This window comes from Hemitrygon akajei, chromosome 2 (genome assembly GCF_048418815.1).
Source record: "Hemitrygon akajei chromosome 2, sHemAka1.3, whole genome shotgun sequence".
Classification (NCBI taxonomy): Eukaryota; Metazoa; Chordata; class Chondrichthyes; order Myliobatiformes; family Dasyatidae; genus Hemitrygon; species Hemitrygon akajei.
Window position 1 is genome coordinate 151765510 of NC_133125.1, and position 20346 is coordinate 151785855.

Below are 20346 nucleotides of genomic sequence, written 5' to 3' on the forward strand. Positions count from 1 at the left end.
AGGTGGATTATTAAAAGCTGCAGCTGGATGCACTCGTTGCAATTGTTGTCTGAGACACTGGAGGTCTCCCTGCCTTCCCACATCCCACAAGAGGAGCATTCCACTATCCTGCCTGGTATCTCTACCGTCCTAACTGTGCAACTATAAAGAAGGGAAGAAAAAAATTAACCTGGAGCTTTTCTCTTCTTTGATTTCTCTGACTGAAGTCTCGAAGAGTTAAAGCCTTAAGATCACCACTCTGACTCAGTCTACTCAGATGATGACCGCTGCCTTCCTTTAATTTGCTATTGCCAATCAATCCCAAGTGTGGATTGGTAGAAATACTGTAAGAAGAGAGCATGTCCCGAATGGTAAGGATTCTTGATGATGGATGTAGCATTCTTGAGGAGCTGCCTTTGGAAGATATCCTTGATGGAGCTGGCTGGGTCTACATTACCTTTTGATCCTGCAGGTTAGAGCCTTCATTCCAGGCCGTGAAGCGATCCATCAGAATGGTGTCCACCATAGATATTTACCTAGAGATATTTGCTATCTCTGATCACATACCAAGTCAAGAACAGAATCCAAAATAAAGCGTTACTGTTACAGAGAATTGGGTGGCAGTGTGAATATATATTTCTACCAAGGGGGATGTAAAGTCCTCCTTCCTTCCGCTAGCCTGTAGGTCACCCTTGGGCAAGTAGTGGCCCCTGCTTAGCCATCACTGATCATGGCCATGTGAAGCCATGGGAGCAGGTGGTGGATGGTCGTATGAGCAGCTGGTGGCACATTACAAGTCCTGGTTGTACAACCATGGACACCAGGTAAACAACTTCTGAAGAGCATTGATAATGTCTCTGGTCACCCATCTTGTAAAGACATTGACCAGAAGAAGGCAATGGCAAAGCACTTCTGTAGAAATATTTTCCAAGAACAGTCATTGTCACAGAGAGGCCATGATCTCCACTTCATGTGACACAGCACATAACGAACAAATGAACATTACAGTGAGGGCAGACAATAAGGCACAAGGGCCATTACGTGGTAGGTTCTGAGGTCAAGAGTCCATCTTGTACAAGACACCTTTGAATAGTGTTGTAACAGCAGGATAGGAACTGTCTTTGAGCCTGGTGGGACGTGCTTTCAGGCTTTTGTTTCGTCTGCCCACTAAATGGGTGGGCTCTGATCATGTTGGCTGCAGGAGGTGTAGATGGAGCCTCTGAGGGGATGCTGGTTCTTGTGATCTGCTGAGCTGAGCTGTGTCCACAATGCTGCAGTGAGGATCAGTGAATTCCCTTCGCCCTCTGAGAAAGCAAGCGGTGCTGGCATGGTCAGACCAGGAAAAGTTAATAGTGCCATTTTTTTACACCTAGAAACCTGAAGCTCACAGCCATCTCCATCGCAGCTCTACTGATACAGACAGGAGTGTGTACAACACTGCTTCCTGAAGTCAATGACACTATTGTTTAGCTGACATTAAGGGAGAGGTTGTCTTCACACCTGGTCACTAGATTCTTTAACTCCGTAGTTTACTCTGTCATGCCACTGCGGGAGATCTGGCTCATTACAGCAGAGTTAGCTGTGAACTTGTGAATGGATTTAGTGCAGAACTTGACCACAGCATTAAGCCCTAACTAATCCTACCCCATTTTCAGTGATTACTTGTTCCAGTTGTAATTTTAAATGTTTGCTCTACTGCCTTTAAAATTTGTGGAGTATTTCCTCAAGCCTAATGCCAGACAATATCCTCTTGATAGGATACAGTGATTGCTTTGGAGGCTCTATCAAAGTATCATGTCCTTCTGTTTGAGCAAGAGGATGAACCTAATCTTCAGCTTCGGTTCAGTCTTGATGGACAGAACCCCAAGTCTACGATCGCACTGCGTCGACGAAATCTCCTAACCCAGAAAGAACTGAAGGTGAGTTCATAGACCATTTACCCTGTCAGATTGTCCATATCTGCGCTTGCCTTCTCTTCCTCCAAGGTTAATGCTACGTGCCCAGTAGGATCTACCTACAAGCAGGTCCAGGCCATGTTCTGCTTTTTCGACTCATTACTTAATCCTTCCCTGGATGATTTGCATAGTATTTTGGATGGTTTGATTTCTCAGTGGACCTGTTCAGCCCACTGAATCTCTGTTGGCTCTCAGATCAACTCCATTGGTTCCATTCTCCCACTACTTTCCCTGTGACTATTCTCTTATGCGTTCCCATTAACTCCCTCTCAACACACTGAGGCTACACCCACACTAGACTGGATAATTTTGAAAATGCCAGTTTCGCGTAAAAACAATAGGCGTCCACACTATGCGTTTTTGAAAATATCTCTATCCACACTGAAACGGAGATTTCAGCGAATCTCCTCTTACTGTGCATGCGCAGTACACATCTACCGAAAACAAGCAAAATGTTTGGTGTCAAATCTCGCTGTGAAAGTGTGCGTTTGTGTTGTTACAGAATAGAAAAACTTAAAACAACGGACAGCTGTTGGCTCTTGCGCAGGAGAACTTAAAACTAAAAAAAAACAAATACTGGAGCGTACAGCAGCAACTGACAGGGAGTTCACAGACAGATTGACCCGGCTGACGATGAACACTGAAAAACTGACTAACTCTGTTGCATTAGTAAAGCCCCTTGTTAAATGTATAAAACAAGTCTGCCTCAGTGTTATCTTGTATTTCCATACAATGTTACATTAGGCTGTCACACATCTATTGTCAGAGAAGTACTTGCATAAATAGGTAAACCACCTTCATACAAGCAAGGACAGAAAACAGGGCAAAGTGAGTACAGTATACTTATTTATTCAGTAAGTTATGGGTCAAAGTATTTGAAGAGTACATTTCTAACTCTTCTGGCTTCAGTCTCGTTGCCGTCTGTTCTGAAATTGTTAGGTTGCATTCAAGAAAACAATGAAATAGCGCGCTGCCGTCTGACGGCATTTTCAAAAGTCTCTGGTTACCCCGTCCATACTGATCTGCCCGAGCAGCATTTTCAAAAATATCCACCTTGAAAAGCGTTTTTGAAAGGCTCTGGTTTCAGAAGACGAAAACGTCGTTTTAGTGTGGATGGAGGGTAAAAACGAAGAGGAAAAGCTTTGGTTACAGATTTATCCGGTATAGTGTGGATGTAGCCTTAGAGTCAATTAACTGGTTGACCCATACACCTTTGAGATCTGGAAAGAAACCAGAGTCTTGGGGGGAAAACTTGTGCAGTCACAGGGAGACCACACAGACTCCAGACACAGATAGCGCCAGGGTTTAGGGTCTCTGGGGCCGTGAGGCAGTCGTTCTAGCCGCTGAACTATGGCATCACCCACTGGTGGAGTTAGGGTGAGAAGTATTATGACCATTATTTGTTTTTTCATTCATTCAGAGGGTGTGCTGAGTTAGCATTTAATTTCCCCTCCCTGGTTGCCCTTGAGAAGGGGGTGTGAACTGCCTTCTTGAGGTGTGGGTGTAGTGTCAGCACCAGATTTATTACCACTGACTTAGATGACATGAAAATTGTTGTTTTGTGGGAGCAGTGCAGTGCGAGATCAGAAAATTGCAGTAAATTACTAAGATAAATATCACAAAGAGAAGGGAAAATGAGGTAGCTGTCTGAAATCTGATGGCAGAGGGTAAGAAGCCATTCCTGGATCATTGAGTGTGGGTTTTCAGGCTGCTGTTCCTCCCATTCAAAGGCGGCAGCGAGAAGAGGCCGTTGTCCTGATGGTGAGGGTCCTTAATGATGGAGGCCACCTTCCTGGGGCATCGCCTGGAGAGCTGTGATCCCGATGGAGCTGGTTGATCTCCAACCACCTGCAGCCTCTTTCAGTCCTGTGCCTCCGTACCAGGCAGTGGCACAACCAGTCAGAAGCCTGTCCGCTGTGTAAACTTGCGAGAACCTTTGGTGGCATGCCAAGTCTCCTCATACTAAATCAGAATTGCTGGCATGCCTCTGTCATTTGGTTCTGACTGGCCGAGGCGAGCTTGGGAACTGACCTCCAGTTCAGTGGACTCCATGATGTACTGAACACAACACTGACGTTGACCATGTGTGATCAGCGATAAGAAGTGCACAACTGGTTCTCTCAGTCATCGTATCAGAGAGTTCAGTGGGTAAACAAGGATGAGCCATTTCCAGTAAGGATATTAACAGAAGCACCTTTCATGGCCAAGGTAGAGTTAAATATGGTAGAGACATTTTAAAAGCTCTTGACTGGCACATGAATGTGTGGAGAACGAGGGATACAGACATTGTGCAGGCAGTAGGGGTTAGTCTACGTAGGTGTTTAATTAGCTCAAATCAGTTCAGCACAGCACAGTAGAGTGCTGTACCATTCTGTACCAGAAACTGTGAAGGGAGACCAAATCCTTGTTGCAGTGCCAGACGCCACCTGAAAGAGTGGCAGGAACCAGTCTGACAGGAGTCCTTGAAAAAGGGTCGAGAACACGCAGCCACATTTCGCTGTGCCTGGCCAGAGCTCAAGGCTGTGTGACTAATCTGATAGCTTTACTAAAAGGGTAGGACAGCCGAATGGCCTGTTGGTGGGCTAATTCTGTTTCATTATACAAGCAAATTCAATGGCACCCGTCAGCTCCTTCTGTCATCCTTTGACTATTCACTATGACAAAGGTTTGCTTGCACTGTGTGTTGAGAGGTGATTATAACTTAGCTTTCTCTCTTTAGTTCCCTCTTGGAAACAAGGTCTTGGTCGAAGTCTCTGGCTTTGGAAAGGGGAAACTAAGCGTGAGTATTCCTGACACTTTCTGCTGTTATTGCTTCAGTTAGAATTTCTATTTCAAAGCTGCTGATCATTTGGATTAGTTTCTAACCGTGCCAGCTCTGGGTCCATGTGACTAGGTCGTAGAGTACAGAGGGAGAGGTTCTTCAGCCCAGTGCGTCTGTGCTGACTATCAAGCACCTATTTTTCCCTCCCTATGTTCCTATCAACCCTCCCTTCGATCCCTGCTCCTCAACCACATAATAGGGGCATTTACCCAATGGCCCACAAGCCATTGGGATGTTGAAGGAAACTTGAGCGCCTGGGGGTAACCCCCATAGTCACAGGGAGAACATGTAACTACCCCTCTCCCTCACCTCACATAAACAGTGCTGAGGGTCGGGATCAAACCCGGCTCTCTGACACTGTGAGGCAGTGGCTCGACCGGCTGCGCCACTTTGATAGCACAGAAGGTCCAATGGTCTTACTGAGATATATCACTTGTTCACATTTAATATTAGTGATTTCCAACGGTGCCCTGGACAGACACACTTTCATACTTCCTTGCTGACCTCTCGACCACCAGGAAGTGGAAATCAAAAAACCGCAGATGCTGTAAATCTGCAATAAAACCAGAGAATGCTGGAAAGCTCATTGGGGCAGGCAGCATCTGCGCAGGGAGAAGTTCATTCTGCAGGGTGATCGTGCGTTATCAAAGGAGGTAGCTGCAGCACGGGGTATGACAGTGGAGTACACGTCCAACGGTCCCTGATAGCTACTAGGGTGATGAAGAAGGCATGTGGCATACTTCACAGCTTGGGGCAAAAAAATGCTGGTCAGACCTTACCCAGTGTACTGTGTCACCGCAATATCAGAAGGATGTAACTGCCCCGGAGACAGTGCAGAGGAGATTCACCTGGATGTCCCCTGCATCAGAGGACTTTAGTTACGGGGAGATATTGGGTAGCTTGGACGTGTTTTACCTGCAGTGAAGATGAGATCTGATGGAGGTGAACAGATTATGACAGGTGTAGTTAGGGTAAATAGTCGTTTTTTCTCCATGGTAGAGATACCAAAACAATGGGGCATTGGGTTAAGGCAAGTGGCAGAGTTTCAAGGGGATCTGAGGGACAGGTTGTTCTCACACAGAGTGGTTGATATCCGGAACGTGCTGTCCGAGGATGTGGTGGAATCAGATGCAAACCCTGTGCTTAAGAGATGGGCGAAATCTTAAATTTGTGACGTATAGAATGATACCATCCTAATGCGGCCAATAGGATTGGTGCAGAGAGGCAAAATGGTCGGCATGAACTTGGTGGGTCCAAGAGTCAGTTGTATGACTTGGTCACTCGATGTCTTCAGACGGTGAACGATCTGCGGTTTACTCTCTTGTCTACAATCCAAATTATACAGGTAGTTTTCACCCTCACTGCTTCGGAGCCTCTGGTCTGTTAATTCCCGAATGGGGACACCATGGTGACGTCGTGGTTAGTGCTGCGCTGTTACAGCTCGGGGTGTTCGGAGCTCTGTTGCTGATCGGTACATCCTCACCGTGCAGAGCACGGGTTTCCCCCCAGGTGCTCCAGTCTCCTCCCACCGGGTAGGTTAGTTGGTCAGTGTTTGGGTTAATGTAGCTTGTTGGGGGGGTTGCTCGGGCAGCGTAGCTTGAAGAGCCGGAAGGGGCCAAATCTGTGCTGTGTCACTAAATAAAATAAAATAAACTGTCTAGGAACGAACATAGTACATAGTACTCAGAACTGTACGGCATGGAAACAGGCCCTGTAGCCCAGCTAATCAGTGCCAGCCTGCTTCTCTGTCTAGTCCCATCACCCACACCCAGACTGTATCCCTCTTTACCCCTCCCGTCTATGTACCTAGCCAATCACAAACAAGAGAAAATCTGCCAACGCTGGAAATCCAGAGCAGCACACACAAAATGCCCAAAGAACTCAGCAGGCCAGGCAGCATCTATGGAGAATAGTGAATAGCCAACATTTCGGGCCATGACCCTTCATCAGGACTGGAAAACAAGATGAGGCCAGAGTAAGAAGGTGGGGGCGAGGGGAGGAAGAAATACAAGGTACCAGGAATCAGTGGGGTTATAAAAGATATTGGTAGATAAGCTGTCTCCAGTGATGGAGACAGAGAGATTGAGAAAGGGAGGGAAGTGTCAGAAATGGTCCAGGGAAATTTGAGGGCAGAGTGGAAGATGTACCTATCCAAACCTCTTTTAAATGTTGCAGCCAAACCTGCATCCATCCCTTCTGCTGTCAGCTCGTTCTACACTTGAACCACCCTCTGGTTGAAGGAGATCCCCCTCAGGTTCCCTTCAATATTTTACATTTCACCTCAACCTATGACCTCTCATCCCAGCTTGAGGGGAACAGGTCTGCATGCAATTACCCTATTTATCCCTCTCATTTTGTTAGTGCTGAACTAATTGAACTAGTAATTAAATGCCTAACTAAACTAACCCCTTCTGCCTACATATCCTTCCATACGCTGGATATTCATGTATTTTTCTAAGAGCCTCTTAAACACCTCTATCGTACCTGGCTCCACCAGCACCCCTGGAAGTACGTTGCAGGCACCCCCCACTCTCTGTGTAAAAACACTTGCCTCACACATTCCCTTTGAGCCTGCCCCCTCTCACCTTAAGTATATGGCCTCTAGTATTAGACAGGGTGTCTACTCTCTGCATCCCTCAATCTTATAAACTTCCCTTGGGTCTGTTTGTGTAGAGCTGTCGTTAGTTGCCTGTGTACAGCAGTCGGTATGGTGTCTCGAAGTCTGATGGGAACCTGTTTGTCATACTTGCAGTTACGCAAAGAATACAATCTCATGGAGGAGGCTACCAACAGCTGTGACAAACTTCACCTCTCTGTGGCCATCAAAAGCAGCCTGAAGTACAGTCAGTCTACGTACTGTAAGTGAATGAAGCCCCATGTCCCAAACCCAGAACTTTGCAAATCGACATCACACTGACTAAACCCAAAACCCTGGCCCTTTCAATATTAACAACTTGTAAAGAGGCGACTTATCCACTTTAAGTCCACCCCCTGCAATTCATTGATATTATGATCACTGAATCCTGGGTGTTACCACTGGTCAGACAACGAACTGCAGTGGTCATTTACATAATATGGCTGCAAGAGCAGGGCAACTCACCTCCTGACTCCCCAAAGCCTCTCCACCACCTCCAGGGCTCAAGTCCTGAATGAGATGGAACACTCTGCACTTGGCCGGCATCTTCAACAGTCTCGAAGCTCGACACCACACAGGACAGGCAGACCATGCACGGCTATTCACTCACTCTGTACGGGTAGTTTTTACCATCTACAGAGTGCACTGTAACAAGTCTCCAAGCCTCCTTGGACAGCACCTTTACCAGTGAGAAGGGGAAGACCAGCACCCAGAGGTTGCCCTCCAAGTCACGTACCATCCCGACTCAGAAATACATTGCCGTTCCTTCTCCGTCGCTGGGTTGAAATCCCAGAACACCCTCCCGAACGGCTCTGTGGGACTGCGGGTGTACTCACGCCTCAGGGACAGCAGCAGCTCAAGAAGGGAACTCGGCACCACCTTCGTCAAGGGCAGCTAGGGGAGGGGTAATTAAATGCTGGCACACTGCCTGAAGCCCACAACCCATGAATGAGGAAAGAGGTGATGCCAGTCTCAATCCTTACACAGTGCGGTTCAGGAACAGGCCCTTGAACCCACAATGTCTGTGCCAACCATGATGCCGAATTAGACTAAACCTACCTGACTGCAATGATCTATATTCCCTGTATGTTCATATTCCCGGCTGAATGCCTTTAAATGTTGCTGTCATGTCGACTTCAAACACTCCGCTGGCAGCAGATTCCAGGCACCAACCACTCTGCATAAGATAACAGAAGCTGCCCTGCACATCTCCTTTGAACTTGCCCCTCCCACCTTAAATGCAGGCCCTCAAGTATTCAACCCTGAGGGGAAAAGATTCTCACTGTCTACACCACCCAAGCCTCTCATAATTTTATCACCGTCCATCAGGTCGCCCCTCAGCTTTGGATGCTCTAGAGAAAGCAACCGAAACTCTGCCTGTGGTACGTGCCCTGTGATCCAGGCAGAGTTGTGACAAATCGCTTCAGCTCATGGCTTCCATGTCCTTCCTGTAATGCGGCAACCTGGTGCAGGTGTGGTAAAAGGAATTAAAGGGGAGAGAGAATGGGGCTTAAAAAGAGTTCAGATAGGACTGGCAGGAGCTACTATTGATTCTGTGGACCAAATCTCCCCACTTTTATGTAAATACCTATGTAAGTACTTGTGATCTCAAATACAATTTCTGAAACAGATCTCTATTTCAAACAATGAAAGGAAAATGTTTTTCTCAGGGGTTATAGGGCAAGAGTGGGGCCCATTCAATGGGCTAGTATAGGCACTAATGGGCAGAGTGGCCTCAGCCATGGTTTGCAGTTCTCAGAAAATTGTACCTGGCTGAAGTTTTCGGGAAATCTTTGGGTGCAGTCTTCACCGCTGGATGCACTTCCTGCCCTGCGAAGCGCTACAGAGACACTGGGAATGAGGTGTTTCCACCCCAACCTTTCATCCTGTGATCTTGACAGTTGAGTCCCTGGTCCTATGGAAACACCACACCCTTTAGCACCACAGAGTGGGATAAATGCTCAGTGGAGAGAAAGAACTAACAAAAATGCATCTCTTCCAGCTAAATATGACCTACGAAAGAGAAGAGCGGTCTCTGATACCCAGACTGTTTTCTATGAAGTCTGCACAAGGTGAGATTATGGTTGGGTTTGGTTCAACCCATAAGTGTGGTTAAAGGATTTACCTATCATATAGTTGTCTCCTCAAGCTCAAAGAGCAACACTTAACATAAGGAATGGGAGTAAGTTTAGGCCATTTGGCCCATCAAGCTTGCTTCGCCTTCTCCCCATAACCCTTAATTCCCCTGATATGCAAAAATATATTTGTATTTATGGCACAGTTAGATAGATGTTTGCATGGCAGGGAAATATCCTTATCTTCCCCCGCAGGGCTTCTCCGACTTTCGATGCCTCCTACGTTATTCCAGTCTGCACCTGGCTATCTGTCTCTTTTGTTTTCTTTTCATGCATGCATTCGTCCCTTCTGGACATGAGTCTGCAGCACCAACAGAGCAATCTTCTCTAGATGTTAAATATCATCAGCACATTACAAAGTCAGTGGAGCTTATCTGCTTCTTAATGCCCACAAGGTTCAACCACTGGCCACCCCCTCCTTCTCCGCTCTCTGGACTAACTGGCTTTCTCTTGTTCTTAGTTCTGGTGAAGGGTCCCAGACCTGCAATGTTAGCAGTTTCTTCCTCTACGAATACTGTCTGACTTGCTGAGTACTTGCAACACTGACAGGCCATCCGGCCCATGATGTTGTGCTGATCTGCATTCTTGTGTTCCATTTGTGTGTTTATCTCAACTCCACTGAACTTCCTGTTTCCACTACCCCCTCTGCTGACCCATTTCAGGCAACTACCATTCTCCACATAAAAGAATGGACCCTCAAGTCATTAAACTTCCCCTTCTAACCTAAGAGCAAAGTCTCTCGGGTTTGGCATTTCTACCCTGGGGAAAAGTTTCTGACTGTCAACCCTACCTATTCTTCTCATAATTTTAAATATATCAGGTCTCCCTTCGGCCTTCGACACTCTATGGAGACAATCCAAGTTTCCCCAACCCCCCATACAGCTCATACTCTCTAATAAAGGCAGCATCCTGGTGAACCATTCTGCACCCTCTCCACATCAGGGGTTCCCAACCTGGCGTCCACTGTTAATGGTAGGGGTCCATGGTGTAAAATAGTTTTGTAACTCCTGCTCTATATCCTTCCTGCAATGGGGCAACTAAAAACTTTGACCTGAAGCATGAGCTCAGTTTCTATCCTCACAGATGCTGCCGGACTTGCTGAGTATTCCAAGCATTTCATCTTTCTTTTTCTGAAGATTTCCAGCAGTGTCACTTTTTAAAAAATTAAAATTGTTTCTTTATTTGAGACAAATCCTGAGTTCTTTTTTAGAGATTAGTGCAATCATAGACCCCACCCACCCCAAAAATACCTCTTCTCTATTCCATTGTACAGAAGATACAAAATCTAGTCAGAACAGCTTGTACCCCACTGTTACAAGACTATTTAGTTCTAGTATAATAAGTATATCCCTTGTATGATAAAATAGATCTTGACCTCACAATCTATCTCATTATGATCTTGCACCTTATTGTCTACCTGTACTACTCCTTCTCTGTAGCTGTTACACTTTATTCTGCGTTGTTATTGCTTTACCTTGTTCTATCTCAATGCACTGTGTAACGATCTGATCATTACTGTATATAAGAAAAACCTTTCACTGCCCTTTCCCCCACAAGCCCCTGTCCATATCTGCCCTCCCCTTCCCCTTTTTCACCTTCACCCCTCTGGGCCCTTGCCCTCTTTGGCCAGTGAGGGAGATTTGCTCCCAGCCCAGTGTTGTGAGTTCTGCTGAGGCCTAAGGTGGGACCTCCAATTTCCAGTGCTGGGACAGGAGAGTAGGTAGTTTGTGAGGGACTGTGAGTCCCCAGCGCAGGTCTTGAGTTTTTCAATCTCATCCCACTTGGGCCATGCTCATGGGCCAGTGATTCCCGGGAATCATTGGGGATTGTTACAGAGCTATACAGAATTGAAACTGGCCAGCTGGTCCAACTTATCTAAGCTGACTTGGGCCGGTAACTTTTGCCTGTATTTGTCCTGTATCCCTCTAAGCCTTTCTGATCCATGTGTCTTTTAAAGGTAGCAATTGTACCCATCCCTAGCACATCCTCTGGCAGCTCGTTCCATATACCCAGCACCCTCTGTGAGGGGAAAGTTGCTTCTCGGATTCCTTTTGAATCTTTCCCCTCACATTGTACCTATGTCCTGTAGTTTTAAACAGCCCTACCCTGAGCATTACCATATCAATGCCCCTCATTACTTTATAACCCTCTAAGGTCACCTCTCAACCTCCTTTGTTCCAGAGAAATGATCCCAATGTGTCCTTATAACTCAAGTCCTCAGTCCCAGAGATATCCTAGTGAATCTTTTCTACAGCCTTGTTAGCTTATGATGAGTAAAAATCCAAGACATGCATGGAAATGGTGCAGAGAGATCTGAGAGACAATGCACAGAGCCTTGCTTTAATGTCACTGAGGGCCAGTGCCCCTCTGAACCTTTCCTATCTGTGTAAATTGTGTGGGAATTGAAACCAAAGGGATCTTGCTCCAGGGGGAGAGTGCTCAGTGGAACTAATCTCAGATGGGGCTGTTCGGGGTGGAGAGTTCATTCCACTGCAGATGGCTTGTTCCTGATGAACTTCTGAATGGTACATTGCAGGTAATTCTGTATAACCAAAACTGTGTCTCGAACATTGGCGCCTCAGGCAGATTGAACTGTGGAGACATGGTTTCACATGTAGCCTGCTGTGCAGCAGGTAGATCTGCTACCTTTCAGCTCCAGGGATTCGGGTTCAAACCCAAACCCCGGTGCATCTATGTGTGGAGTTTCTACGTTCTCCCTGTATTTCTCCCAGGTGCTTCGGTTTCCTTCCAATTCCCCAAAAGATGTGCAGGTTGGCAGGTTAATTGGCCATTTCCCTGTTGTGTAGATGGATGGGAATATTTGGTGGATTCGATAAGAATATGGGGAGAATAAAATGGGATCAGTGTAAATAGGTGGTTGGGTTGGACTCAGTGGGCAGAGTGGCCTTTACCATGCCGTTTCTCTGATGTCAACTCAAATGCCTACAAAATGTTTCATCCTAACCACAGCTGTGGCCTCTAACAGTAAGGTGTGAACATGTCCAATTGCTCCCAGAATGGACTGTTTCCGCTTCTAATTCTTTCCAAATGTCCCTAATGAAGGTTGAGCAATCAGAGTCTTAATGACTTGTCAGTGACTGGCATGGCTGTGGTGGACATCACCCTCCTGAGTGGTCTGGAACCGGACACCGTGTACCTCGATCAGGTGAGAACTCATGTCTGTAGATGGCTTGATGTCTGGGGAAATCAGTGTTGGGAAACAAAGCTTGCCTGAGAAGTGAAGCACATTGACTTCTGGCCTTATCTCTCTCTCCACCTACATTCTACTTGTACCCTTCTGCAGCTTTATGTGAAATTAAACACCATTTTTCTTTATTAAATGATCACCAGATAGATTTACTACCCATCCCTAGTTGTGCCTGAATTTATTACCCATCCCTAGTTGTGCCTGAATTTATTAACCATCCCTATTTGTACCAGCATTTATTACCCATCCCTAGTCGCACCAGCATTTATTACCCATCCCTAGTCGCACCAGCTTTTATTACCCATCCTTAGTCACACCAGCTTTTATTACCCATCCCTAGTCACACCAGCATTTATTACCCATCCGTAGTCACACTAGCATTTATTACCCATCCCTAGTCGCACCAGCATTTATTACCCATCCCTAGTCACACTAGCATTTATTACCCATCCCTAGTCGCACCAGCATTTATTACCCATCCGTAGTCACACTAGCATTTATTACCCATCCCTAGTCACACTAGCATTTATTACCCATCCCTAGTCGCACCAGCATTTATTACCCATCCGTAGTCACACCAGCATTTATTACCCATCCCTAGTCACACTAGCATTTATTACCCATCCCTAGTCACACCAGCATTTATTACCCATCCGTAGTCACACTAGCATTTATTACCCATCCCTAGTCGCACCAGCATTTATTACCCATCCCTAGTCACACTAGCATTTATTACCCATCCCTAGTCACACTAGCATTTATTACCCATCCCTAGTCGCACCAGCATTTATTACCCATCGTAGTCACACTAGCATTTATTACCCATCCCTAGTCGCACCAGCATTTATTACCCATCCCTAGTCACAGCAGCATTTATTACCCATCCCTAGTCGCACCAGCATTTATTACCCATCCCTAGTTGCACCAGCATTTATTACCCATCCCTAGTTGCACCAGCATTTATTACCCATCCCTAGTCGCACCAGCATTTATTACCCATCCCTAGTCACACTAGCATTTATTACCCATCCCTAGTCACACCAGCATTTATTACCCATCCCTAGTCGCACCAGCATTTATTACCCATCCGTAGTCACACTAGCATTTATTACCCATCCCTAGTCACACCAGCATTTATTACCCATCCGTAGTCACACTAGCATTTATTACCCATCCCTAGCTGCGCCTGAATTTATTACCCATCCCTAGTCACACCAGCATTTATTACCCATCCCTAGTCGCACCAGCATTTATTACCCATCCCTATTTGTACCAACATTTATTACCCATCCCTAGTCACAGCAGCATTTATTACCCATCACTATTTGCACCAGCATTTATTACCCATCCCTAGTTGTGCCTGAATTTATTAACCATCCCTATTTGTACCAGCATTTATTACCCATCCCTAGTCACACCAGCATTTATTACCCATCCGTAGTCGCACCAGCATTTATTACCCATCCCTAGTCGCACCAGCTTTTATTACCCATCCCTAGTCACACCAGCTTTTATTACCCATTTCTAGTCACACCAGCATTTATTACCCATTTCTAGTCACACCAGCATTTATTACCCATCCCTAGTCACACCAGCATTTATTACCCATCCCTAGTCGCACCAGCTTTTATTACCCATCCCTAGTCGCACCAGCATTTATTATCCATCCGTAGTCACACCAGCTTTTATTACCCATCCCTAGTCACACCAGCATTTATTACCCATCCCTAGTCACACCAGCTTTTATTACCCATTTCTAGTCGCACCAGCTTTTATTACCCATCCCTAGTCGCACCAGCTTTTATTACCCATCCCTAGTCGCACCAGCTTTTATTACCCATCCCTAGTCACACCAGCATTTATTACCCATTTCTAGTCACACCAGCATTTATTACCCATCTCTAGTCACACCAGCATTTATTACCCATCTCTAGTCACACCAGCATTTATTACCCATCCCTAGTCACACCAGCATTTATTACCCATTTCTAGTTGCACCAGCATTTGTTACCCATCCCTAGTTGCCCCTTACAAACTTTTAGTGATGCACCCTAAATATCCTATGTGGATGCATCATGGCATTTGGTACGGGAACTACTCTGCCTGCCTCCACAGGGAACTGCAGGGAGCTCTAGATACAGCTCAACACATCACAGAAACCAGTCACCCCTCCACAGTCTCTGTCCATCATTCATACTGCTTTGATAAATCAGTGAACTCACCACCCCCTCAAACAGGTCATTCTTCTCCCCTCTCCCATTTGATTGGAAGAGACAAAAGCCTTGATAGCACATACTACCAGGCTCAAGGACAGCTTCTAGCCTTCTGTTCTAGGACCCCTGAATTCCCCACAGTATGGTGAGATGGACTATTGACCTCACCATCATGTGCTGCTTCACACTGCGGAGAGCTGGTGTCAATTCCAGCCTCTGCCACCGTCTGTGTGGAGTCTGCACATTCTCCCTGTGACTGCATGGGTTTCTCCTGAATGCTCCATTTCCTCCCATCTTCTGGAAGTTCAGGTGGCTGTAAATTTCTTTGAGCGTGTGGATGAAGGGTGGAATCTGGAATTGGTGAGTGGGATTGGTGTAAATGGGTGGCTGGTGGTCAACATAGACTCAGTGGGCCGAAGGGCTTGTTACCCTGTTGAATGAAATTGTCATTCCATTCGGTAACATAGTGGTTAGCACAATGGTTTACATTACCAGCAACCCGCGTTCAATTTCCACCACTGCCTGTAAGGAGTTTGTGCGTTCTCTCTGTGCCTGCGTGGGTTTCCTCTGGGTGCTCATGTTTCCAGCTACAGTCCAAAGACTTACCAGTTGGTAGGTTGGTTATTGTAAATTGTCCTGTGATTAGGCTAGGATTAAATCGGGCTGGCACGACTCGAAGGGCCAGAGGGCCTTCTCCGTATGTCAATAAATGAATAAATTTTGACGTTTATAATCTTGAGTTCCCCAGTCAGAATTTGAACTGTGTGGTCCATGCAACCTAATCATGATGGTAGGCATTCTGCCTTCTGGATATCATGTTCTTAAGCCCTTGCTCCTTGTGCACAGTGCATAGGAGGGAAGGGGGAATGGATGTTCGTGAGAAGATAATATTCAGAATGAGATGGAATGGAAGGACATGGGGGATCATCCATGTGATATCTGAAGTAATTTCCCTGAAGAAAATGCTTTGATTATCTTTTCAGCTGAAAAATGGAGTGGAGCAGTACATTAGTAGCTACGAGTACAAGAAAGGAAGACTGTTGCTGTACTTGGAATCGGTATTTATTTTATTTTTATATTAAATCTATTGGTATTCATTTTGCAATAAGTAGAGACATGGGCGACAGCAGATGTTGGAATCTGGAGAGGGACACAAAACGTTGGAGCAACTGAGCAGGTCAGGAGATGCAACGGGACTGACAGAATAGATGGGGATAAAGTGGTGAGGGGAAGGGGTTAAACACAAGAGCTGCAGGTGATAGGTGGATCCAGGTGAGATGGGGATGATAGGCAAGTGGAGGAGGAGAGAGCAGGAATAGTGATGGGCTGTTTTTCTTCTTCCCATTCACCTGCTCACAGTCTTCACCCTCCAGGACAGGCATCCAGCCTCTATTGGACTCGCAGACCTCTGGCCTCTGACTTCCCCATTCGATGTGAACCTCGGGCTTTACCCATTCGACCTCAACATCTGGACTTACAATTCACCTTTGAGCTTTGACCTTTGGTATTGACCCAGGCGCACTCTCCAGGCCTTGAACTCCGAACTCAATTGCTTCCGATCTGTGTCCCCACCTACCAACAGAAACTGGTTCTCTTTATGCAAAACCAAGCCTCCGCTTATGTTTTTGTGCAGAGCCGATGGCGACCATCTCTCTATCTCCTACCATCCCTCTACACAGCCTTTCCACTAAGGAATTCTCTCCATCTGTCCACTGTCCCATGCCAGTGATCACAAACCAGCTGCAAACACGAGGAAATCTGCAGATGCTGGAAATTCAAACAACAACACACACAAAATGCTGGTGGAACACAGCAGGCCAGGCGGCATCTATAGGGAGAAGCGCTGTCGACGTTTGGGGCCGAGACCCTTCGTCAGGACTAACTGAAAGGAAAGATAGTAAGAGATTTGAAAGTAGTGGGGGGAGGGGGAAATGCAAAATGATAGGAGAAGACCGGAGGGGGTGGGATGAAGCCAAGAGCTGGACAGGTGATTGGTGAAAGTGATACCGAGCTGGAGAAGGGAAAGGATCATGGGACGGGAGGCCTCAGGAGAAAGAAAGGTGGGGGGGGGGGGGAAGCACCAGAGGGAGATGGAGAACAGGCAAACAACTAAATATGTCAGGGATGGGGTAAGAAGGGGAGGAGGGGCATTAATGGAAGTTAGAGAAGTCAATGTTCATGCCATCAGGTTGGAGGCTACTCAGCTGGTATATGAGGTGTTGTTCCTCCAACCTGAGTTTGGATTCGTTTTGACAGTAGAGGAGGCCATGGATAGACATATCAGAATGGGAATGGGACGTGGAATTAAAATGTGTGACCACTGGGAGATCCTGCTTTCTCTGGCGGACCGAGTGTAGGTGTTCAGCGAAACGGTCTCCCAGTCTGCGTTGGGTCTCACCAATATATAAAAGGCCACACCAGGAGCACCAGATGCAGTATACCACACCAGCCGACTCACAGGTGAAATGTCGCCTCACCTGGAAGGACTGTCTGGGGCCCTGAATGGTGGTGAGGGAGGAAGTGTAAGGGCAGGTGTAGCACTTGTTCCATTTACAAGGATAAGTGCCAGGAGGGAGATCAGTGGGAAGGGATGGGGGGGGGGGAACAAGTGGACAAGGGAGTTGCGTAGGGAGCGACCCCTGCGGAAAGCAAAAAGAGGGTGGGAGGGAAAGCTGTGCTTGGTAGTGGGATCCCGTTGGAGGTGGCGGAAGTTATGGAGAATTATACGTTGGACCTGGAGGCTGGTGGGGTGGTAAGTGAGGACAAGGGGACCCTATCCCGAGGGGTGGCGGGCGGATGGGGTGAGGGCAGATGTGCGGGAAATGGGAGAGATGTGTTTGACAGCAGAGTTGATGGTGGAAGAAGGGAAGCCCCTTTGTCTAAAAAAGGAAGACATCTCCTTCATCCTGGAAAGAAAAGCCTCATCCTGAGAGCAGGTGCGGCGGAGACGGAGGAATTGTGAGAAGGGGATAGCATTTTTGCAAGAGATTGGGTGGGAAGAGGAATAGTCCAGGTAGCTGTGAGAGTCTGTAGGCTTAAAGTAGATATCAGTAGATAAGCCATCTTCAGAGATGGAGACAGAAAGATCAGGAAAGGGGAGGGAGGTGCCGGAAATAACCAGGTAAATTTGAGTGCAGGGTGAAAGTTGGAGGCAAAGTTAATGAAGTTGACGAGCTCAGCACGCGTGCAGGAGGCAGCGTCAATGCAGTTGTCGATGTAGCAAAGGAAAAGAGGGTGATGGATACCCGTAAAGACTTGGAACATGGACGGTTCCACAAAGCCAACAAAAAGGCAGGCATAACTGGGATCCATACGGGTGCCCGTGGCTACACCCTTGGTTTGGAGGAAGTGGGAGGAGCCAAAGGAGAAACTATTGAGAGTAAGAACTAATTCCGCTCGATGGAGGAGAGGGATGGTAGAGGGGAATTGGTTAGGTCTGGAATCCAAAAAGAAGCGAAGAGCTTCGAGACCATCTTGGTAGGGGATGGAGGTATATAGGGACTGGACGTCCATAGTGAAAATAAGGCGGTGGGGGCCAGGGAACTTAAAATCATTGAAAAAATTCAAAGCATGAGAAGTGTCATGAACATAGGTGGGAAGAGATTGAACAAGGGGGGATAAAACAGTGTCAAGGTATGCAGAAATGAGTTCAGTGGGACAGGAGCAAGCTGAGACAATGGGTCTACCTGGACAGGCAGGTTTGTGGATCTTGGGTAGGAGGTAGAAACGGGAAGTGCGAGGTGTGGGAACTATGAGGTTGGTGGCAGTGGATGGAAGATCCCCAGAGCTAATAAGGTTGGTGATGGTATTGGAGACAATGGCCCGGTGCTCCTTAGTGGGATCATGATCAAGGGGTAAATAAGAGGAGGTATCAGAGAGTTGTCGCTGTGCCTCGGCCAGGTAGAGGTCAGTACGCCAGACAACAACAGCTCCCCCCTTATCAGCAGGTTTTATAATGAGGTTGGGATTGGTGCAGAGGGAGCGCAGAGCAGAGCGTTCGGAAGGAGTTAGGTTGGAATTGGAACAGGGTGTGGTGAAGTCAAGACAGTTGATGTCCCGTCGGCAATCAGCAATAAAGAGATCCAGAGCAGGCAGAAGACCAGAGTGGGGTGTCCATGAAGAGGAGGAGGGTTGAACATGGGAGAAGGGGTCATCGGTGGGGGTAGGAGAGTCCTTGTCCAAGAAGTAAGCTCAGAGACGGAGCCGGCGGAAGAAGAGTTCAGCGTCATGGCGTACGCAGAACTCACTGAGGTGTGGGCGAAGAGGGACAAAGGAGAGGCCCTTACTGAGGACAGAGCGCTCTACCTCAGAGAGTTGAAGGTCGGAGGGAATGGTAAAGACCCGGCACGGATGAGAGATGGGATCAGAGGGGGGAGGGAGGCTGGTAGTGTCAGTGGAGAGGGAAGGGTTGGGGTGAGAGGAAGATGGAGCCTCTGAGGGCCCAGGAGCTGATGATGGGATCTGAGGGAGAAGGGATTGCAGAGTGGTGGTGGGGGAAGGGGAGATGGGAGTCACAATCGCAGCATATGAAGACCCGGCCTGGAGTTCAAGGCTGCAGTCCAGTTGCCTCGCACTTCCCATCGCCTCAGTAAAGCGGATGGCACATGTCATCAGAGACCCTACCCAGTGTGGAAGTTCTCATGTCTCCCCACTCCCATCAGGTAGAAGCTACGGAAGTCTAAAAGCATGTCCCACCAGGCTCAAGGACAGCTTCTGCTCTGCTGTTGTTAGACTATTGAACTGTTCCCTAGTACAATAAGATGGACCCTTGACCTCACAACCAACCCTGCTAAGGCCCTTGAATCATATTGTCTGCCTGTATAGCCCTTTCTGTGTAACTGTAGTACTTAACTCTCTATTCTGTTACTGATTTCCCTTGTACTGCCTCAATGTAGATGTAATGGTCTGATATCAGTACATGTGACAATAATAAACCAACCTTCCACCTTCCTCACTGAGAGAATATTCGCTAGGTCAGGTTTCCAATGTACCTCAGTATGTGACAGTGACAAACTAATTGATGACCTGCCCCGCTGACGGTATTCCCTACCTTTGTACTCTATGCCACAGGACGCAAGACAAATGTTTCACTGTACATGAGAATAATAGACCAATGCGGAAGTCTAGGATTGAATTTACAGATGCACTCTCCCCATGGGAAATCCAACTGTGATTGCCTGAGTCGTGCTTTCACCTGTCTCATTGCTGTGAATATGCTTCTGTTCTCCAGATCCAAGAAAGCGAAACGTGTATCATCTTTCCAGCCAAGCAGATCGTACCTCTGGGCTTGATGCAGCCTGCGCACGCCACGCTATACGACTTTTATGACCCAAGTAAGTTGGAGCTTTTTTAAAGAGTCTGGTCAGTGCACTTTGTAGGGATTTACTTCCTGCAATACAG

General features: G+C 47.1%; 1 protein-coding gene across 2 annotated transcripts in view; it reads left to right on the top strand.

Moving 5' to 3' along the window:
• Positions 1-20346, top strand: part of LOC140716935 (complement C4-A-like) — a 124667-nt gene that overhangs the window by 91889 nt on the left and 12432 nt on the right. For both annotated transcript variants that reach the window (XM_073030077.1, XM_073030087.1), the window contains 7 exons: positions 1737-1898; positions 4654-4713; positions 7508-7613; positions 9393-9462; positions 12589-12691; positions 15930-16004; positions 20177-20279. In XM_073030077.1, coding sequence (XP_072886178.1) covers positions 1737-1898; positions 4654-4713; positions 7508-7613; positions 9393-9462; positions 12589-12691; positions 15930-16004; positions 20177-20279 — 679 coding nt within the window. The remainder of the gene's footprint in view (positions 1-1736; positions 1899-4653; positions 4714-7507; positions 7614-9392; positions 9463-12588; positions 12692-15929; positions 16005-20176; positions 20280-20346) is intronic.